The 22,524-nt window shown below is 39.0% G+C and overlaps 1 protein-coding gene across 3 annotated transcripts in view; it reads right to left on the reverse strand.

Annotated features, from left to right (window-relative positions):
• Positions 1-7,528: 7,528 nt before the first annotated feature.
• LOC134211983 (E3 ubiquitin-protein ligase TRIM9) overlaps positions 7,529-22,524 on the reverse strand; it is a 554,947-nt gene continuing 539,951 nt past the window's right edge. For 2 of the 3 annotated variants that reach the window (XM_062689424.1, XM_062689421.1), the window contains 2 exons: positions 16,572-16,805; positions 7,529-16,503 (listed from right to left, as the gene is read on the reverse strand). In XM_062689424.1, the coding sequence (XP_062545408.1) occupies positions 16,214-16,503; positions 16,572-16,805 (524 nt within the window). In that variant the 3' untranslated portion in view covers positions 7,529-16,213. The remainder of the gene's footprint in view (positions 16,504-16,571; positions 16,806-22,524) is intronic. The other variant, XM_062689423.1, reaches the window with a different exon arrangement.

A 22,524-nucleotide genomic window follows, 5' to 3' on the forward strand; every position in this document is an offset into this window, starting at 1 on the left:
CCGGTGGAACTTCTGGAAGAATTTCTTGAAGAGCTACAGGAAGAATTTTCGGAGAAAATCCTGGAGGAACTCTCGTATGAATTCCCGGATGAACTCCCAAATGAACTTCCGTAAGAATTCCAGAAGGAACTCCTGGAAGAATTCTTAAGGGACCTTCCGGAGGAATTCTCAGAGGAACTCCCAGAGAAATTCTACGAGGAACCTTTAATTTGTAGATAAATTCCTAAAAAAAACCTAAACGAATTCCTGAAAAAAACCTGAATGAATTCCCGCAGAGGAACTACTGGTGGAACTCCCGGAGGAATTTTCAGAGGAACAGCAGGTGGAATACCCGGAGTTGAATTCTTTGAGGAGCTTCCGAAATCCCATTCATTCATTTCATTTATTTAGTCTACATCTAAACAGATAATACTGAATCAACAATTTGACGCCACAATACACGGTTCGATGCCGCATCTCGCCATCCTCGAATACGTCTCACGCTCGCGAAATCCCATTTCCCTTGGAATTCCTTCCAAATATCCTCCAGGAATTCTCTGTGAAGTTCCTGGAGAGATTCCCGGAAAAACTCTTGGAGGAGCTCCAGGAGAAACTCCCACAAGTACTTTCAGAGGAATTCCCACAAGGAAGTCCTGAAACAATTCTTGGAGAAGATCCTGAAGGATTTTCCGATAACTCTCGGAAAAACTCCTGGAGGAGCTCCCACAAGCACTTCCAGAGGAATTCCCACAAGGAAGTCCTGAAACAATTCTTGGAGAAGATCCTGAAGGATTTTCCGAAAAAAATACCAGGAGGAATTAATGCAGAAATTCCCAGATGAAATCCTGAAAGTATTCCCAGATGAATTGCTAAAGAAATTACCGGATGAATTCCCGGGGGTTTGTTCTAAAGAAATTCCTGGAAGAACTCTTGGAAGATATCCTGGAGGAACTCTCAAATTAGTTTCCGAATGATACCTGGAATACTTGGACGAATTCCTGGAGAAATTCCTAAAGAAATTTTTAGAGGAATTCTTGAAAGATATTCTGAAGTAATTGCGGAAAGAATTCGAGAATAAAATCCTAGAGGATTTCGCTATTGAATTTATGGAGGTATTCCCTAAAAAAATCCTGAAAGTTATCCCGGAGGAATGGAATTAAAGGTAGTTCCACACCTCAGGAATTTGGTCCGCGGATTTTTACCCATATGTTTACATATGCGATGCTTTCGGGATTTGGGCACGAAAAATCTTCCCTGTAAAATGACCTTAAAGGAAGAGTTACTGGAGGAATGCCCGGAGAAGTTCCTAGAAGAATTTCCGAAGCAATTTCTTATAGATTTACAAGTAAAATTATGGAGTGAAATCGAAGGATTTCCGTCATAAATTTCTGAAGAAACTTCTGGTGGAATTTTGGGAGGAAATTCCGTACGTATTCTTGAAGGAACTCTCGAATGCATTCCTGAAATAAATTTCAGAGATTTTCAAGGAATTTCCTAAAAAAAAATAGTGAAGGGTTTCTAGATAAGGAGGAATTACAATTACATGAGATGATATTCAGAAGAATTTGTGGATAACTTTCCGGAGGAATTTAGAAGTTCCCAGGGAGCTTCTAGAAGGATTTCAAGGAGAATTCTTGAGCCCGAAATGTTTCGAGTTGTTTTGAACTTTCATGTATTCTTCTTCTTCTTCTTATTATTATTGGCATTACATCCCCACACTGGGACAGAGCCGCCTCGCAGCCTAGTGTTCATTAAGCACTTCCACAGTTATTAACTGCGAGGTTACCATTTTTGCATTCGTATATCATGAGGCTAACACGATGATACTTTTATGCCCAGGGAAGTCGAGACAATTTCCAATTCGAAAATTCCCTAGACCGTCACCGGGAATCGAACCCAGCCACCCTCAGCATGGTCTTGCTTTGTAGCCGCGCGTCTTACCGCACGGCTAAGGAGGGCCCCTCCTTCTCCGACTTTCATGTATTATGGATACTGGATACCCTAATAAGTTTTTGGGAATCTTTTGAATTTCAACCGCCTATTTCTGAAAATAATTGGATCGTAAAGTGCACATGTTTAAGGGAATTCATTTCAGTACTCTTTCAATCTTTCCACCATTTAGGGGGGGGCTGCCCCACCTTTGGCTACGCCCTTGGTCACATATAGCATTTTTTGTTTGTTCTGTCGTACATTCCATACGTCAACATGGTTCATGGCTCCGGAACTGAAATTTTGGTTGGAACGTGGCTTGGAACGACGGATGTTTTCGGTAGCATTTAATAACGGCATTTATCGGTTAATAATAATTATTACGCAGTAATAAAAAAAGAAGAAATTTTCTTTGTAAAAGCAGTATATTAAAAATTTAAATTTGTATCAGAAATACTGGATTCTTAACACTTTCAATTTATCCAAAATTTGGCACATATAGCAAATTTATCCAGCGTTAAACAAACTTGTTGCTCAAGTGAAATCAATTTGTGGAAAATGTTTATGGAATGGATGATATATTTAATGTAGATTTAAATCAGTTGTATCTCGACTAGAATCTGATTGATCCAGAAGCTAAAATAAAAGCGTTATTTTTGAGAAGTATTTTATATAATGAGGATGGTGATGATGTGTGTGTGTGTGTGTGTCATCCTCTATCCCTCACCCAACCGGGGGTGTTGATTAAGTAGTACTACGAATAATTTGATCAGATCTCATGCTCCGTAATGGTGCCCTTTTTATTACGACAACTAGTACGACAAAAAGGAATCACATCTGAAGCAAGAAATGTTTCTTCAGGCTGTGGAGGGAAAGGGATGTACTAGTTGTTCATAACAGGTACAGCAAAACTTCACAAGGACGCCCTTATTCCTACTAACTACTCAGGGAGTAGAAGGTCAAGAAGAGCCACCGTTGCTAACTAAAGCGTGAACCGGATACCTAGGACTCTCACAATATCCGCGGCAATAGCAACAAACGATGCCCTGTACGTATTTAGTGCATATTTTTTATAGATTGGTGAAGCTATGAGAGAAGAGACGTAAAGAACTGGAACGTGCTCACCAATTTAGTTTGTCCAAAAGAGCTTCAATTTTGAACAGCAAACACCAAAGATATACGAAGAGACCGCATATTTTCCTAAAGTCATTTAATTTTCTTCTCACTAATGTTTGCTGTATTGTTCGGTAGCCATTACACTTTGACCACGACGTCGGATGGTAGCACTATCACACATATTGGCACAAGATCAAACCGCGGAACATTTCGGGTAGCTGGTCCCTGGCTCTATCGAATAATGTAGATCACTTCTCAAACGTTGAAGGCCATGTGCTGATGTATTTGAATTAATTCCACAGAAATATTTTGTCATATACAGAAACAGACAAAAATTTGTGACAGCGAAATTATGTTGCACCCATTCACATCATATAATGAGGATGGTGATGATAGTGTTTTATTAGTAGAGTATCTGTGAGAAGTGCAAACACATAGAGAATAATCAAAAATGTAAAAGAGTGGATAAGAGGGACAATAGCTTGAAGATCGATTCGAATACAACAGTACCAAACTTGTGTTTAGTGTTTTCATCAGTTTAAACAACTGTACACCTAGAGTAGAACAAAATTTATATTTTCAACCATTGTGTTTATTTTAAGGCTCAGTTGTTTAATAAGAAAAACTCTACAGAGCCGAGAATCAAAGAAATATTATTTACAATACATTTTATTCAGAAGATGTTTCTGAAGGGCTTCTTCGTGAAGTCTTCTTCGGTGGTGACCGGTCTATGGGTCCCGATTCGACCGCAAATGAGTGCTCCCGTCGTTGAATCGTTGATTGCAGTTGTTTTTTCTCCTGTTCCGCTTTCAATTTTTTAACGTGGTCTGTATATCCCAGTACAGCTTTCTTCACGAACCTTATTTAAAACCAGTACAGTCTTATTTTTAAAGCTCATTGTTTCTGCCAGCTTTTCCCGTTCTACCATAGAATCGGGAATGGAAAATGTTTCCGTTGGTTCACTTGCACCTATCTCAGTGTCTACCTCAACCACATCATCCTCAGGAACTTCGATGACTCCGTTTCCCGTAGTAACCGCTGATGATTGTCCGGATGCTGCTTTATCAAAACCGATAACGACCCCTGAGTAGGTTTTCCTGTGCCCATCTTGCTTTTGTCTAGCTTGCTGATCCTTCTGGTTTTTCTTTTTCCACTCTGGACACGAGTCTTTTTATGGCCTTCCATCCTACACATGAAGCACTTGTTTCGCAGGTCTTGATAAAATATTCTTCCTTTCCCATCTGTAATTTCAATCGACGAAGGGATTTCCTTTTCCACATCGATGTATACTCCCCTCACGCCGGTGAACATATGATCTAGACCCAAGCCTGGTGGAAACTTTTCACGAGCCATGCGTTCAACTTTTCCGTACTGCTTAGGATGCACCTTCAGATCATTATCCAGTAATTCCGGCGGTAGGTCAAATACTCGAAATTACTGAATATTACGACCGGCCAACGTCATGCTCACCTCCAGTGAGTTTCCACTGGAATACCGAAACTTCTTAGGTTCAATGTTCTTTTCCAATGCATCCTGCATGGCATCTTGCGAAACAAACTTTATGAACAGCGATCGATCCATCGCTGTTTTATAAACTGTTTCCATCGACGATACATCTGCATTCAATTGTTGCACAAATTCGGCAATCTCAACCCACGTCGGGCGTGGAGCGGTAGGCGGAAAGCGAAATTGGACAGTAGGGGAAGTGGGGGTAGCACGCCCATAGGGGTTAAAACGCGCCACCCCTGAATAAGGTTAAATATCCCCATTTTGCTTATTTTCAATAGTCTATACGATAAAGCAATGAAAAATATTGCCATTGGATACATATATTTCATGATTTTTCTCTAGTTATACATGAAAAACTCGAAAAAACGATTTTTGCGTGTTTTGATGCAATTCTAGCTCAGTGGAATTTAGTCTTTCTGTCGCTGTTATACATTGATAAATTAATAATTGAGCCATGAGCCATGCTGCTTACTCGTGTTCTTTATGTTCCACACGAAATCGTCGTCAAAAATGGTTTTAAAACGATTTTATGGGCCTTCAAACTTCTGAGGTCGGTGTGGGGCATTACGCCCATGCTCATTTCGTATGACCGAAACAGCTGAAACATTCGGTTAATTGCCTTAATGTAGGCAATTAAAATGAAAATCAGTACGATAAGCACATGCGCGTTTTAACCCATCCACTGGCGCATCTCACCCCGCATGGTTTCAAAATCATTTTTTTTTCGGGTGCTTTTTAAAAATCAAATTTCTGTGCAATAAAATGGACAATTAGATATCTGTTATCGGTAGTCAGTCGCAGATATGCTGTTCTTCAGTATGCGCTGATGAAAACTGGCTGAAATTGTGGTTTTCATTGATAAAAATGGCATTTTCCTTAACGTGGGCGTCCTACCCCCAGTTCCCCTATTCACTATCATTTTACACGTTATTGTCTTACTCGTTGAGCACAAAGAAAGCGCAAAACAACACTGCACTGATACCGACAGCTAGTAGGTAGGTACCAAATACCAAAACGACTGTTAGCGACGAGAGCAGAAAAGCAACTGAAAATTTTATATTTTAACTGGGCTATAATCTGAGAATATATTAATTTATTTATTTTTTCAGACTAAAGCTAGGAAAATATTAATAAATAGCAAACCACTGACATAAGATCCACAATATTTTGTTTCGTCAATGATATAATAACAAACGGTAGTAAACTTCTCACATATGTAGGGGAACGGTTCGGCACTTCATCCCATAGCTCCTATTTCCATTCCATCAAAAACAAAGCAATGAAAAGGAATTTAGTTTGTTTCGTATTTTTGTGATTTTTTTCACTAGTGAGCACGCGGGTTAGCAAAAAGATGCGACGAGATTGGTGCTGTATCTCTTTATTTTGCGATGAGATGATTATATGTTCAGTGAGATGGAAAACGGAACAGTTCCCCTACATCATTCGCAGAAGTCACGAAACATGTCGTAAATGGAATTCTTTAGAAAAAAATCTGCATAGATTAAAAGAATGTACTGTATCGAACAATCTGTAAATCAGTATACCTGGATAGTTATAGAGTTAAATGGCTTGTGTTTGGCCCCGAGCGCTTCTCTCAAATATAAGGGTATGGCTTGCTTCTTAGTAGCTAATCATCAAAGCTATACTTATTACTTTCTCAAGTGAAATTGCTGCAACATTTATTCAGGTAAACGTAAATGTAAAAAATCAGCATACCTCCCAACAACGCGTTAGAATGCTATCTAAATGTAATTTCCCTTCAGCTTTTAACTGGCCTTTTCGGTCAAGGTAATCAATTTTTCCATCGAGGCCCAACGGCTTATCGTTTCGTCTCGTCCATCAGTTTTCGTCATGGGATGCCGTGTTTAGAGCATGATTGCAAAAAAAACACACTATCGCTGGGAGGTTTTCCCTCCCTCACTTTCAATAAGTTTTGGCAGCTTCTTTTCGCAGCCTTCTAATTTCAAAACAGGTCCCGATCCGAAGCGAATGAACGATTTGGCTCCACGGTGATGTTAAAAGCGGTGCCCTAGAAGAGAGCCCTGCATAAACAACTAGAGGGAAAAAAACCTAGGGCCATATTTAATCCCTTGTTATAATTGGATTACAAACATTTTTGATGTTGATGGTGGCTTGTTGAACTTGGCTTGGATAAGTGGCTACTTTTTGACGTTGTGTTTCCGATAACAGGGATATAAACACAAGACTTTTATGAATTTGTACGAACATGTAATTTAGAATAATGATCAATATTTTTGTTGGGCACTGTCTATGTTAGTAGGTCGCTATCCCGGGATGTTCTGTTAGTTCTGTTAGGTGCTGGGAACATATCGGATTGCTTTCTTCAAATATTATTTTTTGCCAAATTACTTCGTATTTCGTTGAAGAACCTAATAAGGTTGTGAACCATTCCACCGATTCGTTTAACTTTTAGTTAAAATTTGACAGTTCGATGGTTATTTCTCTGTGGCTCCGGAGCAGCTCGATAGTTAAACTTTGGTCGCGAGAAAATTGGCGCCAAATCCATTTTGTTACAAATAACTATTAATCTGTCAATACTCAAATGGGTCGGCTTCGGGCTAAAATTTTAACCACGATGGGAAAATAACCATCAAAATGTCAAATTTTAACGAAAAGTTAAACGAATCGATGGAATGGTTCACAGCCTTAGAGTATAAAACCAAATTTTTCAGAGCCTAGAAAATTATTTTGTTGCTGTGAACTGAGGTACCACTTTAATATCGAAATCTACAGAAAAAAAGGAAATATGTTTCGTTGCTTTTGTCTGGACGTATCACGTCAGCAATAAATGTGAAAATTGTGCCTTAACCGTCTGTTAGTGTGAACATGATAAAAATCTAAAAGCACCATAAATAATAAAACAAACACCCTAAACCCGACACCAGAAGTCGAATGTCATCCTTAACGAAAAGTAGTGAAAATGAAAGTATGTTTTTGGATGTGATATGTTTCACCGAGGTTGAAAACTAATCGCTTTATAATGATTTTCATTCGTTTTTTTAATAATTCGATTAGACTGGTGAATTACAACCATCTCTCAATGTATTAGCTTAGTGTGTTTTTTCTCTTGTCTGTGATCTCAGAACACTTGTTGTATTTATATATAGGGAGCTGTATTAATAAATTACTGTACCACTTAAAGTCGATTCATTTCGAACGTTATGATACTATCGCACTATATCTTCTTTTAATCAAATGTATCAGTTTAAAATCGATAAACACTATATCAAAGCTAGTTAATGGACATCATACGTGTAGTTTGGTTTCTATGGCAATTCAAAGTACTGCACGTTGCATGGGAATGTTTGGAGTTTTATATATGCTTGCTAAAACCTATATTTGACCTGTATTTTTGATTTGCAGAGCATTGTTTGTTGCACTTTGAAATGTTAGTTGCTTTGTCTATTTGATTTAAATAGCATCGTATGTAGTTTATTGCATATATTTGCCGATTATTCACTATAGGTGATGACTCTTTTGTGCTAGACTACACTCACTTGACTCTATTGCGTGGCTTTTTCATCTTCTTCTTCGCACTTGAAACAATAATCACTAATTGAGTGTGGCAATAAATTATGTTTAATTTACAACTGTACAGGAACATCATGATACGATGATATTCGATTGATAATTATGACGTCGACAATGATGAATGACGGCTGGCTGTCGGCATTTAGCTTCGGTGCATGTTGGCCCAGCTGTTGCAATGCGATGTTTCGCCTGATTGTTATGGTGAAGCTGATATCATGGTACGGTCTGAATATTTACAGTTGTGCTACTGGAATGCATTTGTCCACAGTTAAAGGATTAAAGTTTGTCTTTTTCATGATGTTCACTTTCTTGTTTAAATTCTCATAAATTATTCAAATTTAAGTTGAGTGTAAAATAAGTGTTCGCTTTATAGCTTTGCAGCAATATATTGGAAGAATTTTTAGTCAATCATAACGATGGCCAACCATATAACATAATTACAATAATAATTATGAACTTCCATAGAATTGGTATGGAACGGAAAAAAAATTAATATAGATTGCAATTACTTTTTCGAGACAAATATCCCTTTGCTTTTAGCTGAAACTTTGTCAAATATTTACGGGTTTTGACGCTTTTTGCAATGGATTGAAAAATTCGTGCTTTATCTTATGTATGTCACTTAGAAGCGATGTGACTATTATTCTCAACTCTCTGGAGTTTGGAGTTTGCAGAGGAGGAGCTTGCCACCAATGTCACAATGGCCGGCATAAACTTTCAATTGTAGTGTGAACCCATTACGATAGAATTAGCGCAATTTGAGAATAGCATCACATCCTGTGCATAACATGATCAATTTTTCTGCAGTTCAACGGTGTTGATGCGCATGATGGATTTTTGTTTGTTTTGGTCATTAAGTAATCGCAATGTGAATAATTGTGGATCCCCAGATAGTGCAGTTGGGAACGGTAGCTTTGGATTCATAACAATTGGCGAACAATTTACCGTAAAAAATATGAACAATTTCTCGTGGATGTTTCGAGGAATTGTTATTCTGATCAACTTCCCGTGGAAACTCCGAAGAATTTTCTTGGGATTAAGTTACAGTAGAAAAGAGCACAAGATTTATCGATAATAACGGACAAATAGTAACCAAAAGGTGCGCACACAGCGAATTCACTTTACGTTTAAGAAAGAGGTGCGTCAAAAAATGACATTAGCCAGGTTCGTGTACAAAGTTTACATTAGACTGATGCAAAATAATTAAATAATCCTCTAATACTTTTCCTCAACTAGCGGATCCTACGGTGCTAGATCCAGCATTCATCCAGCTTATTATGCTCGATATTATTCAGTGGATTTGTCGCAATTTCAGCCACCATTTCTTCCGTTGAACAGTATTACAAATTCAAAACCTTGTCTTTATACAACTCCTTCACGTGACGTTGCTTAGTCTCGATCTGTGGAACGACGAGAAGACCTTAGCACACAAACCAATTTTAGGCAACTTTGGTTGTCCTCTCGATAAGGCAAAGCTGGACCACCTTGCACACCTACATTCTTGAACTCAGCAGCTTTGACTTGCCAGGTCTTGACTTCGCTTCGCGTTAACGTTACACAATTGCCCAACTGCTTACCCAGATCCTTTAAAGTAATGAAATACGAATCTTTTGCTTGATTTATGTGTCTCCATATCTCCAGCCCAACCAACATCAGAAGATCCAACCAGATTGCCACTGGTACCGAGCTTCAATTTTCAGTTCTTTGTATACGTAGTCCTCAGGTAGTGAATTATTATTTTACCTGTCACCCAATCAAATTTGTTGGCGACTTAATCCATTCCTTCCCATGACTTTTTTCAAAGATTTCAATAGGAAGGAATCATTTTTGAGTAAAAAACAAAAAAAAGTTTTTGATTGTAAATCAATAATTACTTGATTGTTTCCAATAGTTTCAATATTTTGCGCAAAATTGATTATATAGACTATTTAATGTGACCGTGGAGATGTGCTAAATATTGAATTGTTGTTGTTAAAACCATTCGATTAAAGTTGGAAGGGGCAAAATTTGATGGATCTCTACAGCTACCATGGGAAAGAAAAGGTTAACCAACGAAATGCTTCAACATAATTTTTCTGCCACTTGCCAAAGTTAGAAGAGCTCGGGGCTACCAGACGAGCTTCATGCATCACCAAGCCACCAGCAGTCGGCCTTCCGGCAGTTCTCCCACGTATCATTAACGGAATGTGATTTCAATTTTTCTACAATTGCTGCTGTCCTTTCCTTTTATTTCTTCCTTTACCTGGCTTTGTGCAGGCTCCTGAGCTCCAACACCTCCTCACCTGCGTGGTGGGATGCCTTTGGAATGTCGCTTTGTTTTCTCTAAAAGAAACCATGGAAGGAGTCATTGCTTTCAGAAGCACTATCAAACCATGGAAGGAGTCATTGCTTTCAGAAGCACTATCAAACTATCAACTGGATCGTTGAAGACATAAATCTCCAACTCTGTTCCGGGATATGGACCCGTTGTTTCAGTTGTTTCTTCCACGTCTTGCTGTAAGATATTCGGATGATGATTTCTCATTAAGTCTGTCTCATTCACTTCTAGCGTTCATATTTTATCCTCACATAACTGCTCTCTGTAAATCATCCACTCGCTGTTATTCTCCGCAGATTAAACTCCCTCACGGCATACAAAAAACAAGGCAGACTATGCACGCATGTAAACATTCAATTTGAATGTGATGCTCTACGGTCTCAGCATGCTTACTTGTGTACTCCAACATGTGGGGATGGAACATGCGTTACTCTTGAAGTGTCATATTTCTCATGAGCCTACCTTGTTGTCTGTATATGTACCGTGAAACTCCTTGTTTATCGACCATGTCTACTACGATCTGTTCTCACTATCTCGAGTGAGACTCTACACTTTTGGGTGCACGACCAAAGGAACTGACAACGTCTGTTGTTAGAAGATCTTGACGAACTGTTTACTTTGCGGTGTGCAGTCTTTCGTCCTTCCTCATACCCGATGAACAACAGCTATTCAAAATGTGGGTTATCAGCTGTTGAACCGAACGTTCAAAGATGCGCATATGATGGCTTCTGTCGATTCTGCAAATAGCTTGGCGTACAAATCTCTTTGGTCCAGAACTGCTTCCCGAGTCTCGATTCTGAGAGCATATATCGCATTATTATATCGTTGCCCTTTGCCATACCGTTTTGTTTGGACGAGTATAATGCTGTTAGCAGATGTTGTTCGACTTAAAAAAAATCCTCAGCGATGAATCCGCGAACTCTTGGAACGCCACCATTGGAACGAAAGCATATCGGATAACGACCACACAGATTTTTTAGCAACGCGCAATACTTACGGATTTCATCCGCGGCATCACATTTCTTCTGGAGTGGGTAGAAGACGGAGTAACGGTTGTATTCATCTACCAGGGCATTGCAGAAACAATTCCCTCTTAGTGTTGCTATGTGCATCACAGGTCCACGTGATTCAGGTCATCGACAGCCTTTGCTCTGGTCGCAAACGCCATAGGAATACAATCTTATATTCTTCTTCCCCTCACAGCAATAGCCGCACATCGAATGCACATGGCAAAAGATCATTCTTTAATCGATGCGTCGCGACGCGCCAGGATTTCACGCACTATTCTCAACACTGCCAGTGGATTTTTGTGAACAAAGAGATGATGGCACACGTGCAGATATAGTCCATCATGTTTTGTATCCACCGATAACGCCTATCCTGGAAGCTGCAATCCAACCTTCTCCATTATCTGGCAGTAAATGCCTACAGCCAGCGCCAACCGATTTGATGAACTTTTCATCAGCCAGATGTGTCAAGATACCACACACCAGCAGTTACGGCCATGCCAGCAGAAAGACATAATTCAAGCTCTATCTGGTAAAAGGGCGAATGTCGCAAGAGAGAATTCTCTTCGTCGACTTCCCCTCTTTTGAATAAAAGTGACAAGCAGAGGGTTTCTTTGCAGTTTATCACCTCAGAATGCAAGTTCGCATTGTTTTCTATCGTGCTGAGGTGATAAACCTCAAAGAAATCAGCTGCTCTCTTGCGACATTCGCCCTTATTCTAAATAGAGCTTGAATTCTTCTGATTTCGCTTTTACTCACGCTCACCTAGTTTTGCAGTAATGGCACACTTTCTCCACTGTCGATTGTCGTGCCGGTTTTTTCACCGCCTTCTTTCTCCAGAATCCGTTTGCCAACACATTCGCACTGTACGACGCGTACTCCGTTCGGTGTCTTCGTCGTTGCTTGCTTTTCATTAAATCGACAGTCTTATCTGCGTCTGGTTGACTTTTTCAAGGGCCATGATAGAGCTGCCGTAAGAATTCGGAAGATTAAACTACATCAGAGCTGACATCCAGTTGTCTTTCACGTGTTCTTCAAAAACAGACAAACGGGGGTGAAGCGCCATCATCTGCTTAAGTTTTCCGCTTTGTCTCCTCTGACATCCGCAACGTCATCAACCACATCTAGAACTCCCAGATTGCGTAATCCCGATCGTTCAATTTTCCAAATGCTACTTCCGTCATTTTACGGAAAGCCATTTAACTGAATAACTCGCTGGGCCGTTTGGCCTTCATTTGCCCGAAACGGTTATCAGACAGAAAACAGTTTGGCCGAATGCGACATGTGGTCGACAATGCCGTTTGGACGAAATGGTCCTTTGACGCAAAGGGGACAAGTGGCCGAAAATGTCACTTGGTCGAATGGGTCATAAGGCCGACATTTGACCGAACAGGTTATTTAACCAATATAGTCGTTCGACCAAATAGGTCATTTTGTCGAATTTTTAATTTTATTAACGCACAGTCGTTTGGCAAAAAGGACCATTAGCCCGTAAATGCCATTTGCATGGCAGAAAATGGCAGAAACAACTTTTGGCAGGGTATTTGACCGAAAAAGTCTGATGTCGCAATGGCCATTCGACAGAAAGAGCCATATGACCGGAAATGTAATTTGGCCAAATAGGTAACCAGATCATTTGGCTGAAAGACTTTGACCGTATGGGACAGTTGGACGGAAATGCCTTTTGGCCGTTTTTGGTCGTTTGGCAAAAAGGGCCTTTTGTTGAAAATGTCATTTGGTCGTACATCGTGACAATCAATAATTAAGCAGAACCACAGTTGAGGATAAACATGTTAGAATTGATACTCTGAGGAAGATCCCAAACGGACCGAAACATTGGACAAGATTATATAACAGTATTTTGATTTTGTCAAGACTGAAAAGTCATATCTAAATACATCCGTAAATATGACAGTTTGGTTATATAATATCGTTTGGCAAAACAGTGAAAGTTTTAAGTCATTAATGATAAATAAGAAGTGTGCTGTGAGAAGGGAGACGCACTTCTTACATCGCACTGCTCACTTTTTTATGAAAAGTCGCGTAAATTAAAACAATTATTTCAATGAATCTTCCATTGACGTTGACGATGTGGGTGAAGTATGCGTCGAACAGTTTGAGAATTTTTATCTTCAGAGTGTATGGTAATCGTTTAACGTTGGCGTTGTGAAAAGCGAGAAATGATTAACGCGAAATGAAAAACGTGAAATATGTAGTGAGATGTCAGATGTCTCACTTTCTAATCCGCATTTCTGGCTTCTTATTTCTCACTTTTATTATCTTACTTTTCATGAGACGTGAAGACACTTTTTACTCCTCATTTAACATTTCTTGCCTCGCACTTTTATTTTCTTACTTCTTATTTTTCAATTATTAGTAATCACTTCGTAATAACCGAACATAAACGACATTTTCGGCCCTTTCTGCTAATTGACAATTTCGGCCGAATTATCCATTCAGCCAAACGACTTATTCGGCCAAATGACCTGATCGGCAAAACGACATTTTCGGTTGCTCCGGCGTGCACCATTTTGACCGTTTGAAGAATACATTTCAAAAACGTAAACATCCATCTTTTTTTTTAATTCTTTATTAAGGTGTTTTTTTTTAATTCTAGATTGAGTTCAACACCGAAAAACATCCATCTATTGGTTGCACTTACTGAATGATTTTTTTTTAATTGTTGATAATTGTGAAACATAAAAGAGCAGATTTTTTTTGCCAACTATGTAGAACAACTCTGCCCGCAGATACAATGAATCTATTCTACAAGCAACCTATGTAGTTAAAAAAGTGACCTATTCTCACCTCCATTTGACCCATCGTCACCGCCGATGGTGGAATTTGTTTATTTCTCATCTCTGCACACAAATTAGAATTCGTGATCCAGCAAAAATACCATGTGACTGATGTCACGGATACAGGAACATCAGTCACGTTTTCCAGATCGTCCCTGAAAACGTGACTGCTGCTGGTCCTGAAACTGTCACTCACAGTACACCGTGATCTTGTTAGTTCACGAGATCATGGAAGCTTTTTTTGATGTAGTTTTAAATTCTTCTAGCCTTCTGTTGAGTCAAGTACGAGACACTGAAGACGGCCTTACTGTTGAACCACAATAAAGTAGTGGGATTAAATTGGAATAGTACAAACTCGTCTTATGACAACTGAGTACATTCCACTTAAAGCTTTTAATATTTTTCTTATTTAAATTCTTGATAGATCATAATACAGGCGAATGAATAATCCTATGCATAATTGTCTTCTGTTATTTTTATGATTTTATGAGTAAGAAGGTGGTAAAAAACAACAAAAATAAAAATAAACTCAAACTCCTGTATAGTCTACACAGAGCGGTTGTTAAAACGACTTGATGTCAACAAACATTCAGAAACTAATTCATTGCTTCAACACATTTAGCAAAGCTCATCGCACTTTATCAGTCTTTTGATGTCCCACCCACCGAAGTAAAAACGCCGCCGCAGGCCATCATTCATTTATGATACAATATTTACAGTTGATTTGCCGCAATAATAATTTATTCATGGGAGAGTAATTTAAAAAATTTCCTATTAATTTTCGCTTATTGATCATTCGTGTTCGATTTTTGATACCGGCCTGCATCGGATGCGCTGCACTATGGGGTTATGTCATTTGTAAAAATGGGCTGCCGCGCAATAAATTGAAACGGAAACAACAGCATCAACAGGAGCCACTGGAACGTTCTGGACATGATAGGTAACCGGGTTTCGAAGAAATGTCCTTGAACGAAAAGTAAATTGGCTCAGCCTCTGTAAATTAATTATTTTCTGAATGATACCTCATAAGGGTTATACTTTCCTTTTGACAAAAAGGATAAAATTCGAATTAAACATGTGCAGTGAAATGTGTTTACAAACTAACATGTGCTATTCATTTTTACTATGATACTGTTTTTGTAACTTTGAGAGATACAGTTAATGAGCTATTAATAAAAATATTCATTCCAGAAAAATTGTGAATTATCTCAGCAGCAACATAACATCCAATTGTATTTTGCAAAAATGTTTACTGCTTAGATTGATGCCTTTGCTTGTTTTTAACTTTTAATTTCTGTGAATATTGATTTTTTAAACATAAAAGTAAGATTCATTTTCAACTCCAAGCTTAATTCTCAAGTTTAATTTCTCCTTTCAATCTTTTATCACCACCACATGCTGGGGCAGGAACAATTTAATTCGTTCGGACATTTCTCCGTTACCGTACTGCTACTGATAGCTGCTGTTGCCATTCTCTGTCGGTCCACCCATTCGATATCGCTGCACTACAAACTACATTCTCGTATCGTTTTTCTGTACAACTTAAATAGCATAAGCATGATTATGTTTTTTCTTCCCTTGGCCCAGGATTCCTTTCGGTTTCAGTTTGGTGTCCCTGGGTCGCAAAATTATCTGTACCGTGCATCACCATCATGCAGATGTAGACCCTTGATGGAAAAGGAAGGAACTTAACCTGTGTGACCCTGACTGAGCGGATTGTCTATCCGCGCGATGGAACATTCTCTGCTACTGCAGGGAGACGTGCGACGATGGAGTTGCAAAATAATTTGAATAGGATTTAAATTATAGAAAGCACCCCCATTCCAATTATTTGCTCGTCTGTTCGGGATGCACATTGGTTCAGATGATGAATAAACGATTGAATGTTTCTAACAGTTAAATCTCTAACCGAATTCAGTGTCTCGCACCACTGTGCAGTCTTATCCAATGCACATCCATTCTCATTTGGAACAAACATTCGCCACCCCATAATGACTCTACTAACCCTAGTGGTAATCCATGTGCGGTGCATCCAGGCCGGTGTGAAGTGTCAGTGTGACGCCACGATTAACGCTGACGGCTGGATAGAAGACCCCATACAGATCCCGGAACGCGACCGAGCCCTGAGGCATTTCGTTGACGATGAAGTGCAGGGTGTGGCGTTCGAGATCCAAAAGCACACCGATGGTACTCCCGGTGGAGATTCCTCCCTCCACCCGGCGCTCGTGTACAGAATTGTGCTGGAACCATGACCGCTGCCGATCGATGTACATCGCAAAGCCCTTATCGTCCTTACCTGGTTCGAGCAGGGGGGATCGAGTGAGTAAACGGGAAATCGGAACGAATGATAAACTTTCAACTTACCCAGCATCTTATCCCGGGACACATCAATTCGGGCGATTCCGAAGGCGGGATCCGTGTCGGCCGTGTATTTGTCGATGGTAAACTCCCAGTAGTGAACGCCACGGGAAAAGCCGACCGAACCTAGTGCCACCCGGTGCTCCCATCCGTCAGCCGAAACGGTCCGGTTGTCGTTGGAGAAGTTCAGTCCGGAGCAGGGTCCGCCGCTTAGAGCCGAGTCAAAGGTGAACCACGCCACTGTTAGCGAAAAAGTGAAAGGAGCAATACAAGAGAATGATAAAATCAGTAATTTGTTACAGTTCCGTCGAGGTGGTACTTTGATAGAGGAAAGTTAATATCAATAATTATGCAAATGCAAATCTGGGACGATGAGCGGTAATAATAAAAAAAGGGTATGGAGTCAATTCTCTCACAGAGAATAAAAAAAGCATGGAGGAATCACGTTGGTTTCCAATATATTCAAGAATCATATATTTATAATCAGAAGTGCCAAAAGACTCAGACTTACAAAGAATGCTCAATAACATTCAGTTCCAAATTGAATATTTTGATTATGATATATATATTTTTTTTATTCTGTATTTCTGTGAATTTTGATACAGGGATCAGTTCTAGTACAACTATCTAGTGCAACCAAGGCCAGATGGGTATTTTAAAAGAGGGGACTTTAAGCGGAGCCACATCCCTCAGGTCAAACCTCGGAACCTTCCAAATGCGATTATACGCAGATTGTCGATTGTTGTATGTTGACTAGAATGGTCTGAATCCATGGGTGTGATCGCTTTGAAGTGCATGGATTGCACTGGCGAAAAATAGGGCCATGGTTTCTCCCAAAGAACGCTGATTTGCTTAGGAATATTATATGCCACTATCTGTGACTTCTGAGGCAACCACTTGCCTCGAAATGAAACCGTCGATGTAGTGATGTTCATGGTTCATAAATAAAAATTCTCCGTATCGTCACTCCATATCAGAAAACGATAACCACTGTGCGCAGGATCCGGTCCCTTCAACAAGGGGAGAGATCCTATAATTCGCGGCAGTGGAAAGGTGAAGGAAGCAGGCTTGAGGCATATAGCAGACAGCACTTTTCTCGACAGCTTAAAAGCACTTTTCTCGAATGCATTATTGGTCCGATTAGATCAAACCAGAGCTTTAAATAATTGAATATTGGCCTTCAACTCACTTCGTAACATATTTATATTGGGCTGTGAACTGTCGTTTTCCGAATAAATAATTAGTAAGTTTATTTAGATTTCGTAAACTAATACATTTCTATAAAAATGAACACGTTTCTGATGATTTGAACAATTACCCACAACTATCTGATGCCGACGTACGCCTTCTTTCTTGGAGATGAATATTTTTTTTTTTTTTTTTTTTTTTTTTTTTTTTTTTTTTAACTAATTTTATTTGCTAATTATCTAATACATGCATTCATCTCTTAGACTAGGTGTTCCGTGTTTTCTTAACACTATCATCCTTATTTGCTATGTTACGCTTTTAATTATTATTAATACATTTCAATTGCCTCTGGCAGTTAGAATTTTTTCCTCTGGTTGAATTGAACCATGTAGGAATTACAATGTTTTCAACTTAAACTAAACTTAACCTATTTTATACTAAGGGTACAAGGAGTTAATCGTTGCAATAGAAGATTGCAACGATTTTTGTCTAAAATTGAAATTATTTTGTTGGACATTTGTTGCAATGTCTCAATATTAGAAATTCTATGAAGTTCATTGGTACTATACCACGGAGGCAACTTCAGAATCATTTTCAGAATTTTATTTTGAATCCTCTGAAGTGCCTTCTTTCTGGTATTGCAGCAACTAGTCCATATTGGCACAGCATACAACATGGCTGGTCTAAAAATTTGTTTGTAAATCAAAAGTTTGTTCTTAAGACAAAGTTTTGATTTTCTGTTTATAAGTGGATATAGGCACTTAATATATTTGTTACATTTGGCTTGAAGGCCTTCAATGTGATTTTTAAAAGTTAATTTTTGATCTAGCAGAAGTCCTAAATATTTAGCTTCGCTAGACCAATCAATTGGAACCCCATTCATAGTGACAATATGTCTGCTAGAAGGTTTCAAATAAGAAGCTCTCGGCTTATGTGGGAAAATTATAAGCTGAGTTTTGGAAGCATTCGTGGAAATTCTCCATTTTTGCAAGTAAGTGGAGAAAATATCCAAACTTTTTTGCAATCTACTACAAATGACACGAAAGCTTCGCCCTTTGGCTGAGAGGCCCGTGTCGTCTGCAAACAAAGAATTTTGACACCCTGGTGGTAAATCAGGTAATTCAGAAGTAAAAATGTTGTACAATATGGGCCCCAGTATGCTGCCTTGGGGGACACTAGCCCTTGCAGGGCCTATCAGATTTGAAATTCCGATAGTTTACCTGCAGTGAGCGATCTGATAAATCATTTTGGATCAGTTTAATGATGTACAGAGGAAAATTAAAATTCATCAATTTTACAATCAAACCTTCATGCCAAACACTGTCAAATGCTTTCTCTATATCAAGAAGAGCAACTCCAGTCGAATATCCTTCAGATTTGTTGAGCCGAATTAAGTTCGTAACTCTTAATAACTGATGAGTGGTTGAATGCCCATGGCGAAAACCAAATTGCTCATCAGCAAAATAGAATTGTCATTAATATGAACCATCATTCTATTTAAAATAATCTTTTCAAACAGTTTGCTTATTGAAGAAAGCAAACTGATTGAGGATAACTAGAAGCCTCAGCTGGATTTTTGTCCGGCTTCAAAATTGGAACAACTTTGGCGTTTTCCATTTATCTGGAAAGTATGCCAATTGAAAACATTTGTTAAATAAATTAACCAAAAAGAGCTCTCAGGAAGTTTTTGATAAGTATGTAGAAAATACCACCCGGGGCTTTCATATTTTTAAATTTTCTAGTAATAGATCTCACTTCATCCAAATTAGTTCACAACGAAGGGTCAAAAACATTATCTTGATTTATAATGTCTTCGAAGCTCCGTGTAACCTGATTCTCAATTGGGCAAGTGAGACCTAGACTAAAATTATGGGCACTCCCGAACTGCTGAGCAAGTTTTTGAGCCTTTTCGCTATTTGTTAATAAAATTTGATTTCCCTCTTTAAGCGCTGGAATTTGCTTTTGAGGTTTTTTTCAATAATTTTCGTTAATTTCCAAAAGGGTTTCGAACTGGGATCCAACTTCGAGACATTATTCTCAAAGTTGGTATTTCTCAGAATAGCGAAACGTTTTTTAATTTCATTTTGCAAATCTCGTCAAATAACTTTCAACGCGGGATCGGGTATTGCCTTCTTCTCACATTTTTAAGACGGATCAGTAGCTGAAGATCGTCGTCAATAATAATGGAGTTGAATTTAACTTCACATTTCGGAATTGCAATGCCTCTGGCTTCGACAATTAAATTTGTCAAAGATACGAGAGCATTATCAATATCACTTTTGGTATCGAGAGGAATATCAACATCAAAATTCCTATCGATATACGTTTTGAGAGAATCCCAATCAGCTCTATGATAATTAAAAGTAGAGCTGATTGGATTATAAATGGCTTCTTGTGAGATTTCAAATGTCACAGGAAGGTGATCAGAGTCAAAGTCAGCATGAGTTACCAATTGGCCACACAGATGACTTGAATCCGTTAAAACTAAATCAATTGTAGAAGGATTTCGACTGGAAGAAAAACAAGTTGGTCCATTGGGATATTGAATAGTATAATATCCCGCAGAACAATCTTCAAATAAAATTTTACCATTGGAATTGCTTTGAGCATTATTCCATGAACGGTGTTTGGCATTGAAGTCACCAATTACGAAGAATTTTGATTTGTTGCGAGTCAGAATTTGAAGATCAGCTTTCAACAAATTCTTTTGCTGCCCATTGCATTGAAAAGGCAAGTAGGCTGCAATGAAGGAAAATTGTCCAAAATTTGTTTCAACAGAAACTCCCAAGGTTTCAAAAACTTTGGTTTCAAACGAAGAAAATAATTTATGTTTGATACGTCTATTAATGACAATGGCGACCCCACCACAGGCGCTGTCAAGACGATCATTTCTGTAGATAAAATAGTTTGGATCTCTTTTAATGGAGAGTCCTGGTTTTAAATACGTTTCAGTTATAATGGCAATATGCACATTATGAACTGTTAGGAAGTTGAATAATTCATCTTCCTTACCCTTAAGAGAGCGGGCATTCCAATTTAGAACTTTCACACAATTATTTGGATCCATTGAAACGAAGTCCGATAACAATTTTTTGTGTGTACTTTATACCAACCTGAACAGCTTCAGGAATGGTATTTGCTTTGAACATTGCATCAATCATGTGATGCAATTGTTCAGTTAAAAAATCAAAATCGGAAGCAGTCATGCTACCTGAATCGGCAACATGAGCATTATTTTCCGTTGGGACATGGGTATAAACCTCATTTTGAGAAGAGAAATTTTGTCTACCAGCAGCGATGTTTGCATACGTAGGTACATTCGAAAAATTGGAATTTACTGAAGTGCTTGCTACCCGCTGACGAGCGGCAAAATTTGTTTGTGAATTGTGGTGGGTATGAATTGCTCGAATTGCTGGTTTCGAAACTTGAGCGTTTGAAAAATTTCTACCCGTCGAATCTGGGATCCGATTGGAATTTCCCGTCATCAATTTTGCACGGGAATTCAAAACTTTTTTGCGTGAAGGGCATTCCCAGAAATTGGATTTATGATTGCCCCACAGTTTGCGCACTTAAATTTATTGGAATCTTCTCTCACAGGACATGCGTCCTTGGCGTGAGAGGTTCCACCACAAATCATGCATTTAGCATCCATGTGACAATGTTTGGTTCCATGACCCCACTTTTGGCACTTACGGCACTGGGTAAAGTTTTGGAAATTCCCCCAGGCCTGCGGAAATGTTCCCATGTAACACGGACATGAGACATAATACAGGCCTTTTCCAAACTTTTCATATTATTTAGTTCACTTTTGTTAAAATGAACTAAATAAAATTCTTGAGAAATGCCCCTCTGGGAAGTACCAGAGTTGGATTTCTTTTTCATCTTAATTACTTGGACTGGTGAAAATCCAAGTAATTGAGAAATTTCAATTTTAATCTCATCCAGTGATTTGTCATCACTGGGGAGACCTTTCAAGACGACTTTGAACAATCGCTCAGTTTTGTCGTCGTATGTGAAGAATTTATGGCGCTTCTCAGTTAAATAGTGAAGAAGACGTTTGCGATCGTCAAAGCATCCCGGCAAAACGCGGCAGTCACCCTTCCTAGCAATCTGAAATGAAACCTTGATCCCCTGAAGGTTACTCAAGATTTCATTCCGAAAGCCAGAAAACTCGGCAACAGATACCACAATTGGCGGAATCCTTTGTTTCTTCGCATGAATCGAATCACCTGGGCTAAAGGTAGATTCGATTTGCTCAATTTCATCATTAATCAAATCGAACTGATTGCTCAGTTCGATTGGAGAAGAATTATTTCCGATATTAGAGTTAGAAGGAATATCTGAATTCTCCAGCTTCCTTCTATTTTTTCCGCGCTTGGGCAGGACGGTCTTGAAACCTTGTTTCTTTGAAGGAAGTGGAGAATTCAGAGACTCCCCTTCCTCTTGTTTTGTTAATACTCATTGCTGAGCGTGGAGACGTGACCTTCTAAGAGGTTTTTTCCCAGAACGGTGTCCCTGCAGGATTACCACCGCTTGTCGGAATTTTACTTCCGCAAACGGGTCCAACGTAAAACGAAGGCACGGGTCCTTGCAAAGATCGTAACGGGATCAGTGGGTACAAATAGCGCTAAGAAGCACCGTTGAAATTAAAATAGCTTCGGGTAGTATTAAAAACTTCCTTCCGCAAAGAGAGAAAGAACCGCACAGCACGAAAGCACGATGCGGTCTGGAGATGAATATTTTACGCTCTGGATCAAACGACCGAATCACT

This window comes from Armigeres subalbatus, chromosome 2, assembly GCF_024139115.2.
Source record: "Armigeres subalbatus isolate Guangzhou_Male chromosome 2, GZ_Asu_2, whole genome shotgun sequence".
Taxonomy (NCBI): domain Eukaryota; kingdom Metazoa; phylum Arthropoda; class Insecta; order Diptera; family Culicidae; genus Armigeres; species Armigeres subalbatus.